The sequence below is a fragment of the Netta rufina genome, assembly GCF_964035555.1.
Source record: "Netta rufina genome assembly, chromosome: 13".
Classification (NCBI taxonomy): domain Eukaryota; kingdom Metazoa; phylum Chordata; class Aves; order Anseriformes; family Anatidae; genus Netta; species Netta rufina.
Genome location: NC_140136.1, coordinates 10,602,053 through 10,619,356, shown reverse-complemented (window position 1 = coordinate 10,619,356; position 17,304 = coordinate 10,602,053). Strand labels below are relative to the sequence as shown.

The 17,304-nt window shown below is 39.1% G+C and overlaps 1 protein-coding gene across 1 annotated transcript in view; it reads right to left on the bottom strand.

Annotated features, from left to right (window-relative positions):
• The window catches only part of PEPD (peptidase D), a 133,208-nt gene that overhangs the window by 20,700 nt on the left and 95,204 nt on the right, over positions 1-17,304 (bottom strand). Inside the window, exon 12 of the mRNA XM_084294651.1 lies at positions 15,105-15,253. Coding sequence (XP_084150777.1) covers positions 15,105-15,253 — 149 coding nt within the window. The remainder of the gene's footprint in view (positions 1-15,104; positions 15,254-17,304) is intronic.

Genomic DNA, 17,304 nt, shown 5'->3' with positions numbered 1-17,304 from the left:
CCAAAGCCCCATCAAATTCCATTTGCTTTAATCCCATTAAACACACAGCTTTAGGGTCTTGTGAACATTAATGTCATATCAAAATTACATTAAAACTTATTGTTAAAAGTACTGAGGCTTCAAAAGCTGAAATAAAACCAACCTATGGGAGGGTTTCAATAAAATTCAGTTCTCTTACACAGCTCTGATATAAAGGTCAGACAAGTGGCTGCTGCATACTGCATGCCGTCCACCCCACCAGTGCTGTACCTTCAAGCTCCCCCCAGCACTGCCTAGAATCGGTTCAGCGTGCAAATTACCACGCCGGCTCCTTTTCTCCCTCAGATGTCTGAGCTATCACCTCTTCAGCCTGCTGTCTGCAGGCAGCTGAAGAAGCACCTTCTCAAGCAGTACCACAAGGCTGAGGTGTGCCGCACAGCACACTGTACAAATCCTGCTTTCTCCCAAAAGCCAACAACACCCAAGTGAGTGATGCTCATCCATAAAACTTGTGCAGTTTTCCCCTTCAAAATGTGCTGTCTTGTGTTTGTTTAGAAATGAATTTAGATTTTTCCTTCAGTAAGTATAAATACAGCTATAACCATCTGTTCTTTGCTGTGATCAATGTAATTATATTTTAAAAGCGTTTCAATGTTATCTTTTTTGGACATTGACTGTATTGCAATTTTCACTTCTTTACATTCACCCGAAGTTATTTCACAACGATCTTACAATAGATTCCAACCCATATGATAAATTGAAACCACTACAATCTACCACATAGATGTTACTGATATCAAACTGGCAGTATTACTGAATCACGGCTGTTTTCCTGTTTATTCTGTAGCTGTAGGAATACTGGATTTCTGTATGTACCTCCCGGTTCAGCTTCCACACCTTGTGATCAACTCAGACTGCTCTAAAAAATTTCAGTATTCTTTCTGGGGGAAATCAGACTTTTTTTTGAGATCTCTCCCATGATTTCTTAGCTGAGTATTACTATAAGCCTTCTATTTTCGCCTCCACGGCTGCAAAGCTACGTATCTTATCTGACCCTGGTCAACTATTTGAAGCCTCCAACCTCTTTTGATGTAAACAAAGGTCACAATTCTGCAGCTGTAAGACAAAGCACAACTGTGTCCCGGATGCTCTGCATAAACATGAAATGAGGTGCCTGGGAGAAGAACTGAAGATGAGGTGTCTGCTGCTCACAATAAAGCTTCCCTCCACAGCTGTGCTGGTGCTATTTGTCTCAATCCAAACCCAAGGACTCCACTTAAAGAGATACAGAGACCTTTTACCAAGCTCAGGAAGAGATGCAACTAATAAGAGAGAGGATTAAACTGATCATAATGTTAAAAACAAACAAACAAATTAAAAAACAAATACAAAACACCAAGAATACATATCCATTTTTCTGCAGAAATTTAATAGAGCAGATCAACAATACTACTCCCCAACTGGAAAGACTACCGTGTTTGTAAATCCTGAATAATAAATCTGACCAATAAATCCAATACAGCCCGTTTATCTCCTCCCCTCTACTTTTTTCTGTTTGCCTTCATGGAGAACACATGGCTATTTGCCCTCTTCTCCTCTCACTGGCGCTTTGTCTTCTCCATGCTTTTATCTTTTCATTAGAGACTAAGGACAACAGAAAGCTGCACTGCAAAATAAATTACGAAGCCGGATGGAAATCTTGCGGCTTCAGGCTCTCTGTTGGAATAAGGGCAGCAATACTTTTATCTTCTAGCCAGTGCCATCAGCTTTACTAGCTGGGGGAAGCGCTGCAGCTCTGGCTCTGAGATGCACACTGCAGGAGCTGTGCAGAGCGCTGGGACAGCACGGCCAGAGGGACATCAGACTGCTGGAATCGCCCCGCTAACTACAGCTAATCCTGCTCTACAAGTAAATAGAAATTGGTGGTAAAGGCATCTTATTGAAAGACAAAAAATTGAGATGCACTGCACTGTCTGTTTTACTGCCTGGCTTTGTTTCATTCTATCATGACTCTGAGTGTGGTGGGATTTTGCATTATTGGGCCACTCTCCTCCAAACCACTTAACCTACGATAGTCATCCATATGTAGGCTATTATTAGTGTTATAAGACAAAATGTGAGGGCATTTTTGAGCTAAGTAGAGATAGTGAACCAAGTGGAGTGACCTTACTGCACTTCAATTAAAAAATGGTGATATCCTTGTCTTGTTTGCTATGAACTGACTCCCATCACGCTAGGAATAAACTTTGATAATTAAGTGCAAACAGATCCTCCCACCCCCCACACACCCCAGCTTTTTAAACAGGGGATTTGACAGGCAAGGAGGATCTGAACATTTTTTCTTCAAACATTTCCTAGTACCCTTATAGCCTCAAAAGCATTAAAAGAAACAATTACTTTTCAGTTATATGGGAACTTCTTAGAAGCACTGAACAGTCTATTGAAAGAAGGAAGCTGTCCTAATTCTATAAGGATCTTACAATTTTTTTTTTTTTGCATAAAGTATATTCACATGATGCATACATTTAATATACATCTCTTCAGATTTATTTTAAACTTAAAATACTGTTAGGTTTACCTAATAATTAGAATCTTTACAATACAATAACCTATCCAAACCTGTCTCTGGAACTGGTTTTAGCATGTCTTAACTGTATTTTAAGTTAACTAGTACATATACCTGAAGTACAAAATCAAATTTTCGTATGTCAATACTGAACTTCCAATAGCTGTGAGAAGCACAGAAAGGATTAAATATCATGGCTGCCTTTGCTAGGAAAGCCATAGACAGGATTTCTTCAGTACGCTTCTCACCAGTTTTTTGGATTAACCATGCTCAGAGCATAGAGAGCTCTGTCACCTGCTGCAAGCTGAAACAGCAGAAGTCAAACACTGTATTAACATTCTTGTAGCAAGATGAAAAAGTTAAAAAACAACTAAAAACCACAAAGAACTTCCACACAAGTGGATCTAATATCAGTTGTATGTGTTACTGCAACAGCTTGATGGTGTTGCAACACCAATCTGCATTAGCCTCACACCACCAATCACCCATGAGGATGTTTTACTGATTTATTATTCAGGATTATTATTTTTAAGCTTTGGAGAAGATTATCATAGTTGCAGACACGTTTTTTGTGTAAAAAAGGTTAGTTCCATTATTATCTTTAAGCCATTTTATAAACCAATTATACTTACTGACAGATGGGGTTTAGAAAGCTAGATTGGAGGGTCCTTGGACTTTGAAAGCTTGTACCAAAATGAGTCTGCACTCAGGAAAATCTGCTGATGATGTGTCTGCTCCATTCTTAATTCTCTGCCAAACGAGATACTGGGTAATACAGGTCACTGAACCAACGGCTGGCTCCCCAGGAAAGCTCAGCTACCAAGGCTCGTTAGGCTGCAATTCGTTACCTGCCATGTAGCATATGCTTGGGCAAGAGGCCAGGGCAAAAAGCACCTTTTACGGCACCACACGCAACCTAAGCATTAGAGATCCCTTGAGTTATAAAGTGAACTACACAGCAATGACCAGAGGCGCATATGTCCAATACTGAAATGCGACAGACCACAGATTAATTAAAAAATATATTAACTATAAAGGCTATTAATTTTCAGAGGCAGGTACCAACTAATATATTACTGTACTAACAGTGTAACAGAGCTTCACAGAAGCGTGAGGTACTGTGTTTAAAAATGGCAAACCATACATTAAGTCTATTAAGCTTTTTTTTCTGATTTGGTCCTATCAACCTGAATGTTTTCCAATATTCTTAGATAATTACTGTGTCAGAAAAGAAAAAGATAAAATAGGTATTGTTTTACTTCCCTGAAAGTATTTCCTCTCTGATTTTCTGTTTGACAAAACCACCAAATTTCAGATATACCACTATGTTTTCAGGACTCAGAAAGATCTCATAAGGACATCTTTTTGAGCATTCTACTGAAGGGGAAGACTTTTGTTACAAAAGAAGAAAAATAAAATGCTTCTAATGAAACCTGCAATTAAAAACATACCTATCTTTCAATGAACATGCCATAACTTTCTAAATAGTAGAATTAAAAATGAGTGTTATATCACACCACAACCTGTTCCTCAGTTGCTGTTACCTCACTGGTATTTTCATTCAAGGGATTATTTTCTGATGCTTTATTAGAAGCCATTCTAGAATGTAAAGCAGAAGCAGCATACAGAAGTAATTTGGAATAGCTGCATACTATTTAGCTACTTTGGTCAGAAAGTGCTCTGGAAAGGCCTAACAGGATTTTTTTGGCCGCTACTTAGGGTACTTTGTGGTTGTAATGTGACAATGATTAAACCACAAATGATTTAGCAGGGTTTTTTTGTTGTTGTTGTAGGGTGGCTTTTTTTTTTTTTTTTTTTTTTTTTTTGCCAGCACAGATGTCACAATCCTACTAAAAAAAATAGTATGGCAAGGTTATAGGAACTTCTCCCCAAATTGAGCTAAGGTTAAGCTCCATTTTATTTCTGAGAGTCCACAGACAAGGGCAAAAGGCCTGATGTCCCCTGGCAGTGCCACTGAAACGCAGACACAACATGCAATCCCTGTCCAGCCAACAAACCGCTGGAACAGCTTAAAACCTGCCAACAGGCAGTAACCATATCAGACAAAACAATAGGTCCTTAAAAAATTCTAATCAAGCCCAGTTTAAAAAACAAACCAAAACATTGTTTAAATCATAGAAATGATTATTTCTTTCCTCTTCACTTGGGTGCTAGAAGATGAATTTGTTGTCTTTCTGATTTTCACGCTTTCCTTTTGGCACACTAGATCGGAGAGCAAACAGTTGCTTGGGTTTCCAGCCAGGTAAGGCAACTCTGGGCCACAGGGCACAGAAATCAAGAGTAAGAAACCAGAAGTCTGTACTCAAGCACTGACAGCATTTGGGCAACAGTGAAGCTGTTCTCAGCTTCATACCGTGTGTAGATAATTGCCTGTACAAGTCACAGCCAGCATTAGACAAAAAACTCATCCTGAAACCCCCCAGTGAGATGTACCTGGCTGACAGGAGCAGGAGCTGCAACGGGGAAACAGTGATGGCCCCACTGACTCCAAAATACTGACCACCTCCTCAAAAGGCTGAATAGCCTTGTGTTCCCTGGTTGTATCATGGTATTTCTTCTGCATCAGTATCACAGCAGTTTTAAGGGGGGTAAAACCCATCCTCCCCATTGTAAAATCTACATATGATACTCTAAAACACATCGCAGGGATCACCAAGATCTTAAAAAAAGCAATTTCAACAGATGCAGATGTGGAGCAAGTGGAAGGATTTTTACCATGTCTGGAAAGCTGCAATATTCAGATTGAGCAGCACTGTCAGACACTACAAATTTTACTGCATGCTTCTTCCACATAGGTTTATGTTGAAAAGAGGAAAAAGCTTGGGGGAAGGCGGGAAGTGCCCAGAGGGAGTGATTGCGGTGTGGAAACTTATCAATCTTTGAAGCTTAGAAAAGACTCTGTTTAGATAAGATTCAGGGCAAACAGAATAATCTGTCTAGGAGGTTTGCACTCTGACAGCTACAGCTGATATAGTGTCAAGATTGAAAGACTCACGAACTTTGTACTCCAACTCAAATTACAACGTATAAAGTACATTTCCTGAATCCTGCACTGGAAGAAAATTAGTGCATGTCAGACCACGTAACAGGTTATTCCCCCAGTGCCACTGCTAAAATCAGGATTGTACGATGTTACACTTATACTACCTGTTACCAAATTTAGACAACAGAATTTATTTATTTTTAGTCATTCTTAAAACATTATTCAGTTCAGAAAGGCTAGAAAACTGCCACCAATGCAGGCTCTAAGACTTCTCTCTGCTTTGTACAAGTGGGATTTTTGAAGAACCACTGAAAGTAGTGGAAAAATCCATTTGCACTGCATAGCTGGAAAGCTGCAAGTTGGCCCCTGTCTCATGGAGAAACTGCCCCCAGGACTGGTCAGAGAGCTGCACACCAGGGTGACTTCAGGGCAGAAGGGCCCAACTGTCTGGAAGTGCCTGGTTTTATACACTTGGAAATAACTCAGTGTTATTTTTGTCTTACTAACGTTGCAGTGGTCACTGTATGCATGGGTCAGCTCCTGTGTATTAGTCACAAACAGCAAAGAACGGCTCCCAGAAGGTTTGCAGTGAGACTCACAGTCTGAAATCTTGCATTTCAACAGATCGTTGCTTGCACAGAGGGACTGGAGGATCTGCTGAATTTGACAGAAAGAAAAAAAAAGCCTATTTCTTTCACCCCTTGCTGTAGGTTAATGCTATTCTGGGCAAGGGTAGGTTACATGTCTAACAATGAGCTCTCTGCTAAGCAATGACACCATATTTATGTAATATCTTGCAAGAATCAAGGATTGCTACTTGACTGTCAGCATGTTTGTGCATCCTTTACTTCCTTCAACTTCTATTTCCTAGGTGGTGACTGATGCTTTAGGCATTTATACTGACAATAACTGAATTAATTTACCACAGAAAGCTACATTACCTTTTTGGGTCAAACTCAGAAAGCCAGTAGTCAAAGGGAAACTTATTTATGAACCTTGATGTTAGCTAGAAAAATACAGCAAAATCCACTGAATAGAAAAGATAGAGAGCAGACTACAAATATTTTTTTATAGCATAGATTGACAAGATTTATTCTCCAATCTGTCTTTAACACAATAACACATTCTTAGCTGCAAGGGGAAAAAAAAACACTGCAGTGTCATTCAGTAGGACTTGCAAATATCAAGTACTGGTTATAACATGCCCTGAAAGCATTTGTTCTTCAGGAGAATTGGTATGAAATCTTCAACTTCTGTTATTAATGTTTTATGCCTGATAATAATTTTTTTTTGCTTCAGATATTACAGCACATTAATAATTATCAGCAACGTTTTCCCTAAAATATGACCGTCTGAATGGGAATAATTCATATGGGCATTTTGAAACTATACAAACTATAAACTAGACTGTGTTTCCACACCCTTCCCTGTTGTCCTATTGTCAGAAGGTCCAATTTACAGCCCAATTTCTTCCTAAAAGTTCATCTAAATAAGCTACTGGTTTTATACAGCAAAACAGACAAGTGTGCCTACATGGTATTCTACTAAGTACAACTCTGGACTACAAAAAAATAAAAATCCATTGACTTTCATGCAAAAAAACACCCACTGCATGTGAATGAGAACCTTATTTGGGGGGGAATAAACGTTAATAACTGTTTCAATTTTCTTTAGAGATAATAAATTTTAATCCTAGTTGAACACAGTGACAACTACTCTAAAACACTATTCAAAATAGTAGCAAACAAAAATCAATCAGAGCTTTTAAGAAGTTACAGAACTGAAATACAGAAGTGCTAAAGAAGTGATCTGTATATTCACCATTTTTAATTTGCAGATGTTTCTAAGCACAGTTCTGCTTAATTTAATAACAGAAACAACTGCCTGTAATATCTGTTATGTCAAATACCCTAGCTATTAGTTTCCAATTAAATAGTTCTTTAATTAATTGGGTTATTCTAATCCCTCGTCTTAGTACTATCCTGCCCAAACTAAATTTGAGTACTGTCTTCAAAAAAGAGTAGTGGAGAAGATAGAACAGGGAATCATACTAGTGCTTTGAACTCAAATCACAGCTCCTTCTGTTGTATAAAGTAGGTTACTTATGAAAGTGACACGTGTTCACTAAACACTACCTCCTCCTGACAGTCACTCTGAAAAAGCCATGCCTCAAATATTTACAGATTAAAAAGCTTTCAAGAATACATATCATCCAAGCTTTCACATTTGGCTGTACAAAATAACATAGACCATTCACCTTCTAAATTCCCTAGGTTTATATCTACCTCCATGAATCATTTAGGAGCGGTCAAACAGGAAGGAGGCAAAACACTGGAAAATAAAGAGGCTGCTTTGATTTGTCCTAACTTACAACATTCCTTGGAGGGATGCATTTGGGGAAATCAGCTAATAAAGGCCTCTCTACTACAACGTGTATAAAAAGCTATATGAATGAGCAAAAATGTAAGAAATCATTAGAAAAGGAATTAAAATTGGGCACAGTTTCACACAGTAGCACAGCATATTACAGCTGCCCAGGAGCAGATCAAGGGGGATTAATTTGCTTAGCATCCTGCTCCTGCAAATACACAGGGCTTTCTTAGCTCCTATGCCACCAAGGGGAAACCAGGAGGAGCAGCCAAATGCTCACGCTCTAGGAATGACCGCAGCAGCATCCTGAATAGTAACATGCTGAACATCATTTTAAGGGAGCCTATGGCAGGTGGCACACCATGAGTGTCCATGAACTTCTTCCTAGTGAATTCTCATGGATCTTTTTTTCTCTTCATCTTTAAAGGAAGGCCTCATTTAGACTCACAGAAGGGTTTAATGCCTTCCTCTGCACCATATTGCACCTTACACAGTTTGGCTCTAAATCTACTGAACACAACAAAGAAATGACAGCAGAAGGGTTATTGCTAACTTGAGAGAACAATCTTAAAAAAATTGATTCTCAACTGCAAAATGCAAAACTTAGCTTGGCGAGGCAGCTGCAGCAGGGACTGTCAGCTACAGAGAACTTCTAAAATCCAAGCCAAGCAGTTGCTGACCTGCACTCCTGGCTGCTTGCCCCAAACGTCTCCCCTAGGTCTCAACTTCACACCATTCATACAGCCCCTACCTCTCCATCTTTCTTACCTTCTCTCTTCTCAGTTAGCTGATTTCTTCTAAACTAATCCCTCCTTCAAGTAGGGTGCTATCACAACATTGCACACTCTCATTAGTAAAAGGACATCTTATTTACTTAGGTGTTGCTTTACCTTTTTTTTGCCTGAATTTTTTTTTTGATGGTCACTTGACTGGACTTTCTTGCCGAAAGATTATGTGGCAATCCTGGTACCTGAAGCAATGAAGTCTGCAATGGCTGATCTTTGATCCTTTAAGAAAAGACTTAAAGAAATGAGGTCTTCAAGCCCTTATGTAAAACTTGTGTTCTGAGAAAGTTATAAACAGGCAAGATTACTAAGGGATCTTCCAGCCTTAGTGTGGAGAAATCTGCATCTTATCAGAGATGTTAGCTCTGACATGGAGATTCCTTTTAAGACATTCCCCAACAGCATTTATCAGAAAAGCAGAGCCTGAAAGCCAGACACAATATGATACTCATTCCCTTGAATCGTAAAATGCAGGACTTGGGGATAAACATATACAAGAATGAGCTCCAACTTGAAAAAAAAAATCAGATACAAATCCTATAGGCCCTATAGGGGTCATCCTACTGGGAGGCCCTATAGCAATGTCAGCGTCCCAGGGAGGAAAGCTTTCACACTGCATATAAACTGGCTTGGTGAACAACAACTTCTGTGCATATTTGGAACAATTTTTTATTTTTCATTTTATTGAAACAAACAAACATCAATCAGCAAATATTCCCAGCTGCCCTGCTAATGTCTGAATGCAATTTGAGTTCAATGGGGACTTGGATATACAAGCTTTTTAAATCATATAAATGTAGAGATAGGGAATTGAGTGGTTGCCAACCTGGCCTTACTCAACTTGTTCCTTGGGAACAGTTCGCTAGACAAAGAAGTCTTTTTTTAACTGGAATTCAGGACAATAGAACTTACTGACTGAGGTGTTTTAATTCATTCTCTTTCTCCCCAAAAACACTAACACGTATAACATATTGGTAAAAGTTTTTTTTAAACATACACAAAATTTACGGTAGTACTAGGAATGTTAAGCACAACAAGCTCCCTTCCTTCCCATTCTCCTGGGACTTTTCATTACAGAAAAGGGAGGAATGTTCAGTGATCCCAGTGTGCAACTGCAAAGGGATAAAAATGGGAAGTTCCAAATTACTCCAATACTTAGCTCATCGATCTTAAATACACTATCTGTTTACTTTCTAGTGCATTAAACCAAAATATCTTCAATTGCAAAATTTGAAGATAAGCATGCTTCCTTTTTATTTCTTCTAGGCACAGCAGGTAATTAAATGTATTTGAGTAACTAATGCTACCACTACACTGTCCTCACCAACTCGGAATTACGGAACTCCAATTCTCAACAGTCTCTAAAAGCTCAAGATAATATTCAAAATAATAACCTTCAGAAGTCACCTGAGTGGCTGGGCACAGTACAAAAACACAGCCATTTGTTACAGAACAAAGAAGAAGCTATTCCACAGCAACTTCCCAAACACCACTGGACCCATATGTGTAACTAACTGCAAAGTATCCACTGGAGAACAGAGTGATAGTCAAAGCGGGGTTACATACGAATTTGGTTCATGCACACGAACTGAAGCATGCCACCATCCTTTGCTTGACTTGCAAATATTACCTCCCCTATTAAGAGCAAGAGTTGGGAACAGTCACTGATTCTCATCGACACTGATGACTGACATTTTCTTTTGCATATTTTAGAATGTATTAAGAGTCATGGAATGATTTAGGTTAGGAGGGATGCCAGAAGGCATCTGGTTCAAGCCCTGGCTCCACATAGGGCTAACTTCAAAGCTACATCATATTTCTTCAAGAGGTTTTCTAGAAGTTTCAGAGAGGAACTCACAGCAAAGCTAATTATTTTACAATTTTCTACACACAGATTTATATTAATGACAAAGAGCAAACAATACTGTTCTCTCAGGTGTAACTTGCGACAAATGATTTTTTAAAAAAATTAAGCTATTACATTGACATTGGATCTAAGGTATGTAACTGGGACAAACAGAACTAGACAGGAGACAGGATTTGGTAGAATGGACAGAGAGGAAAGGTTATAGCTAACTTACGAGAAAAAAACTCAGATACCTATTCTCAATGGCAGATTGAAGATTGGGCAACGTTGCCACTGAGAATTCACAATCCCCCTTGCCCCAGTCAGGTTCCCAGCAGGATGCTAGGCAACTTGCTTCAGACACGTGTGGTTTCTTTTTTAATTTATTTTACGTATGTTCAATACTTGTTTTCCTTCTTTTTTTCAGTGCTTGGCTTGACAGTCTGGAGTCTGACTTGCAGAAACACTAGGTACAGCTGTAACTGAGGTCAAAACAGCCGGGTTTTGAGCAGGAGCATTATGGTAAATACTTGAAAGAAAAATCTCACATGTGAGGTTTCAATCTTGGAATCCAAACCAATTCTATATCTTTTACACTAGCTTTTCCAGCCTGTCTGCCACCGCCTACAGAAGGGGAACTGCTGCACACTTCCACATAACTAAGACGAAGTGCAAGCGAACTGACTGCCTGTCAAACACGTGCACACACAATGAGCACTCTGAGGAAAAACTGGTGAGGACGTTAATAATTCTGGATTCAGAGCAGGTTTTGAACAGTAGACAATAAACAGACTGTGGGCCATGCACGGAACAGCAGGTTAAAATAAATTACAGAATAGCTGCTCATTAGCTGAGTTTTTTTCTGTTACATGCATTGCATGAAGATAGCAATGGGGGAAACAATGGGTATCTCTGCAGTGGTACTACAGTTTTCATCATCCTAGGATGTGGAACCTCTTGATAGTCTCCACTTACTGTATTTTGGCTTACACAGTGGAGTTTTGAAGGGCATGAGCTGAATTCTTTTCAGATGAAACCACACAGGGCAATGTGCTCCAGGAGTGCACCTAGTGTGCCTCAAACGATTTAGCAAATCCAATGAGATTGAAAAACAATACCCAAATTAGACAAATCAAGGCACTAACTTCTGGAATACTCCGAGACACTTGGCTTTTCAATTTCACCATTTAAAATCCTTTACAGTATCTACATAAAGAAATTGTTTCCGAAATCGCTGTTCTGAGGAACAAGTAGATGATGCCTCAGCCACTGAAGCCGTGGAAGTGTCAGTATTTTGCGCATACGCCCCTGTATTTCAGTTCTGTGGAAGAGCAAATTTAACCCAGATGGACTTGACGCATTAAGAATATCCCCTAAGCAGAAATGCTGCATTCCTCTCTGACATTTTGGATCACGAGTCTGACTTTGTAGGAAAGAGACAATTACCCACTGCCACACAAGCACGCCTTTTTGACTCTTTCGCTTCAGAGACTTAGCATTGCTGCCCTTGTAAGAGATCCACGTTCAGTAGTTTCAAAATTGCTGCTTATGCAATAGAACCAAGTATGTCTTCCCCCCCTTTTATTTTAAATAGATTTGGTTTGTGGCAGGAATTGTGACGGCTGCACTGAACATGGCTATAATCCCACAAAGAGCATTTAACTTTCAGAATACATTATCTGGCTTGCAGAAGGCACTCTGTTCTTTCAGTTGAAAGACCCATATCTATGAAGACCCATAGATACGATTTCAGCTGCTTGTATTTTTGGACCACACACAGGACTTAGATGAATATTTTTTCTACAACAAAATGTGATGTTTTCAAGTATTTTTAAAATTATGATTGCTGTTTATATATAACAAGTATTAAAAATATGGTAGGAAGTCTACTGTCTCTCTGAAAGCAACTTCACTTGATAGTCAATCAGGTTCACACGAACACCAAATAATCCCTGAACTATACACATCTCTGTAAGATGTTTAAGGTTGCTAGCAAATGTGTGTCCTTCCAAAGCCACAGTTATGTAACACAGTATTTAGTTAGTGACTCTCTCTATAGCACTTGCTTCCTATCTTGCAACAAGAAAGACTCTGGGAATCATTAACCTTCAGAAGACAACAACTACATGTCCCCTGTGACCCTTTGCCACAAGGCACAACTAAGGCCCCAGTTCTGCAGCTGGAGAGAAATAACATTTTCTACAGTTGCTGACTTTGCTGTGTAACTTCTTTTTACTCAGCCTGCCACACTAATGGTTACTGTCATGTGAGCCAAGTCACTTGACTGTCTTTTTCACTCCTTTGATCTTAGGAACCCTGGAAAATGAAGACAAACAAAAATAATAGCAAAATAAGTCAGGGCTCCATAATTCAGAAAATCTGACTAAAACATGATGGGGCTGGGTTTTACATTTACTGCCTCTAAACCCACAAACTTCTTTGCCTCCTTATTAGGAGACCTAAACTATTTACTTTCTGTTAGATGGGGAGAAGAGATACTTGAAAGCTGAATTCACATCACCCCTTGCTGCTCCCCTTTGTGACAGTAACAGACCCCCCCAGGACTGATTCTGCTGCTTCAGTCAATGAGCTAACAAGTGAGGTTTGTTCAACCAGGGTAAGGAAGCTGCAGCCTCTCCCACAGAAACTGCTTTCCCTGTACAGCAGTAGCAACACATCAAGTTTGCATACACCCCTTCGAGGGGCTTGGGGCTTTCTCAACAGCCCAAGCAGTTTGTCACACTGGAAAGTCATTGCAGACATTGTGCATACTTTCCTGCCAGCTACCTATTTTAAATACTTTATGTCATTTTCAGTAGTAAAGAGTCTTGGTCTTTAGGGTGTTTCCTCCTCATAGGAGAAAAATAATTTTTAAAGCTTTCTTTTTTTTTTTTTTTTTTTCCCCCCAGTGGACAGAAGGGTTAAAGCCTGCAAAAAGAACACATGCTCAAGTCATATGGACCTGAAAAGCAGACTTTTCCAGAATATTTTTGCACATTGCAGGACTCTATTCAGAACTGTAATTCAACACAATACAAAAGGGACAGGTTGCATTTCACCACACAGTAGTACCAGATGAACCAAATCAATGAACCAGTCCACAGAATGTGCATTTAATCTGCTTTCTGTGGCCAGAAAATTCATGATTACTAGCCTCATGAGCAGAATAAATGCATTTGCACCATTCTTCTAAACAGGCAAGAAAACTAAAGCACAGCAAGAGAACAGAAAGTTCAGTCCTGTCCCAACATTCTTCTTCATTCAGTCTTCTCCCCAACATTAAGAATTATTTCTCTTGAAAACTGTCTATAAATCTCAAGCTCTCAAGGCTAGTAAATAATCCTTGCAACCAATTTGAAGAATTATTAAACTTAGTATGTCCTTATTTTCTGATACTGTAAATAAATCGGTAAGTTAACTGAGGAATTCTCCACAACATTCTGAATACAGAATCATATTAGCTCTTAAGTTCTGAAGATAGTCCACAATTTATTAGTGCAAAATACTGATAAATACCGCACGAGAGGTGACACTGAAATGTGAGCAAAATGTGAAGATGAATGGGAACAGGATTATTCAGGGGAGAAACAGCAGATGATGGAATATGCACATTGCTATTAAAATGGCAAAATATCTGGTCTCCGTTTGCAGATAAGCTTCAAGTATTATTGCTCTGTTCCAACCTACTCAAATGAACAGTGCTGCTGCCAGCTTGTAAAACAGGAAAATTACGTATGCTCTGACTGGCAATCCAGAAAGCCCATGCAGTCAGGGTCTGAAGACTGAAAGCTAATGTGGTAAATATAATGGACAAGTGTGCTTTGTGCATTAAGTACATTTTCCTCAAAGCTGTTTTGTTAGTAATACTGAGAAATGCTCAAGTACCTTCACCAGTGAAATACTCAAGATCACAGAAGCTGCTGGCTCTAAAAGCATTTATTTGCTGCCTGAAAGCAGGATTGGAAAAAATAAGATTTTCATGAAGCCAGGCAGTTGTTTCAACTATGAAAATGTATACTTGAACAAATTTGCCTGCAACTTAAAGGCATAAGTGAAATATCCAATAGCCAGTGCTTTCTAAAGTTTTTAAAGGCTAATTAAGTGTCCTTCCCAAAAGTACACACTCCATCCTCCCTTCATTAGAAGATTTCTATTGAGTTTGTGTGTAAAATACAGAAAATGCTTGAAACAAACTGAAGCATGACACATGTTCACTCAAACTCTTACTTCATTCTTTGGCATAAGCTTCCTGAAAAGATATCTGCCAGTGTAAACACCAGAGTAACTGTCACCACAGTATTTAAGGAATTAAAAAAAGTAGGAGATTAAAATACCTTTTAAATACTATTAATAGTTGCTTATGTGTTATTTCTTTAAATATTATATGGAGAATGTTGGGTATCATTCACCTACTAAGAGCTGTTTAAATACAGAAATGAGTTTTGTCATCTTGTTCCTTTCCAGCACTTTCTGATATCCAGACATAATTGCCTTGACAGCCTGAACGCTGCCATCAAGCTTGTCAATTCCTGCTGACATGTACTGATCTTTTACCTGGCTTGACTGCTTTCATTACAGCACGTGATGACTTCAGCACCGCTTCGTAGATAGCCCTCTGGTCAGGAGTGAACTTTCCATTTGCAGGGAAGGTGCAGGTGATGTCAGAACCATAGCAGTAATACTCTCCTCCCATATCGAACAGGCTAAAAAGGAAACAAAAGAGAAAGAGATGTAAATTTTAATTCCAAGGAAACTGTAGAAGTGAAGGTATTTCTCTTGATCTGCACTTAAAAACCACCTGCATTTTGATAGTTGGCCACATAATCACCACTTCAATGCTGTTTTTAAGTAAAATGAGACAACAGTCTCTTGCCTTCTCTCCTGGCAGAAGGGCATTTGCTATATTACATACAGCTTAAATGGACACCTTCACCAGCTGTTCTGGTCCTGGATGGAAACACTGCAAGAACACATGAAGGAAGATAAAAAGCACATGAGGAATCTACTTCCAGGTCTTCAGTTTCAGTTCCTAAGACCTTTTCTCAGAAGAAACGACTTCTTTTTCTTTCCTGAGAAATGCCAGCACCACATAAAGGGTCTAACCTCAAAACTTAACTGAGAAATGTTAATTATGGTCTTTTGTATGTAAGTGTGTCAAAACACATCTGATAGTTTAAATAAAATGTCTCCTATAAAGGCTGACTGCCACCGCTCACAATAAACTTTCCGTTACAACAACCATGCCAAACAGGGCTTAAAGAAACAAGCATTATGGAAAGATCCAAACAGAAAAAAAAAAATCAGTAAACTTTTCTGTATCAGAGGAAGAAAAATATTATAAAGTGCTTTCTTTTATGGGGAAAAAATGTTTTACCCTTTAAGAATCATATTTATCCTACACATATATCCATGACTCCCCACTGATTGCTCAGCCGCCAGAAATCAATCTACAAGAGCAGCAAAGAGGGTCTCTGTGCCCTTGTGACAACCTGGTTAGACATTTGCAATACTATGCTTCTTGAGTCTACCTGATAAGGCACTGCACTGGTTTCAGCAGGCTCAAAAATTAGCAAATAACCAAATAACCATTCGGACCAACCATTACTTAAGCAAATAAGCCCCCAGCTCATCATATATTGATTGCAAGAAGGCACATTTTACATATAAGACTTTGGTCTTGACACAGTATGTGTGTGACCTCCTGATTTCCTAGGTAATGAATCACAGTTGGAATCTGCTAATTTGTCTTCCTACAACCAGCTCGAACAACTGTATGTGACTGTCATCATACAAAGAAATATAATATTTTTCCTTTGCTGCATTTGAAAAGCTTGGTGTTTTCTTCCTCATGTTTCTGCTTCACAGCAGGGTCTCTCAGACACCGCGAGCAGAATGAAGGGCACTTTACTGCAGCACACTCTCTGTTACTGAGTCCTAATCACAGTAGTAATGAGCAAAACTGCGTTGCATACCTCTGCTCTCAGCCAGCATACATGATGAGGTAAGGATAAGTATAAGCTACCCCCAAAAGTGCTACAACACTCAGCTGTAAATGTGCACCATTTCCAATGTAACTGCTATTGAAATTAACGGACAAAAATTAGACGAAGGCAATCATGGTAAAACTAAATAGTATTTTAGCAGCATCGAGACTCTTCTTGCTTCATTGCATACACAGATGCACACATACTCAATATTTACTCAATATTGAATATTTACTCAAATTTTAAAATCCACCCTGCAGTTTCCTCTGTGAATGAATCTTTGCACTTAGTGCAAGCCCTGCTGAAGTCATCCCCAGCCTCTCCACAAGGCAAGGTTCACCTACAGAGCCACTTGCAGGACTGGAACTTCAGGAATCAAAGCTATGTTTCACAGATGCAGAACTGCTTGAGGTTTAAAGCTACAGGAACAAACTCTCCAGGAGAACGTTACAAGGACAACTGCAAAGTTATGCATGTACACAAAGAGCTAATGCAAATGCTCTATATATTCACTTAAATAGGAAATACAGTACTTTGAAACAGAAAGTTGCTAATTGAAAAAAGATACACAGTAGACAGCAAATGTCAGACCCATGGGGTGAAAAAGCAGGATTTGACACCACTATAGCAACTGTAAACAAGCCTAGCCAAACCTCAAAATCAGAAACCCCATCAACACTGTGTAAGTTTTGATTTTATGGTTAGACTCGCTTCTAAAAATAACTAATGGTACATACAGAAAATCTACGGATGCAAAAAACTACTTGCAG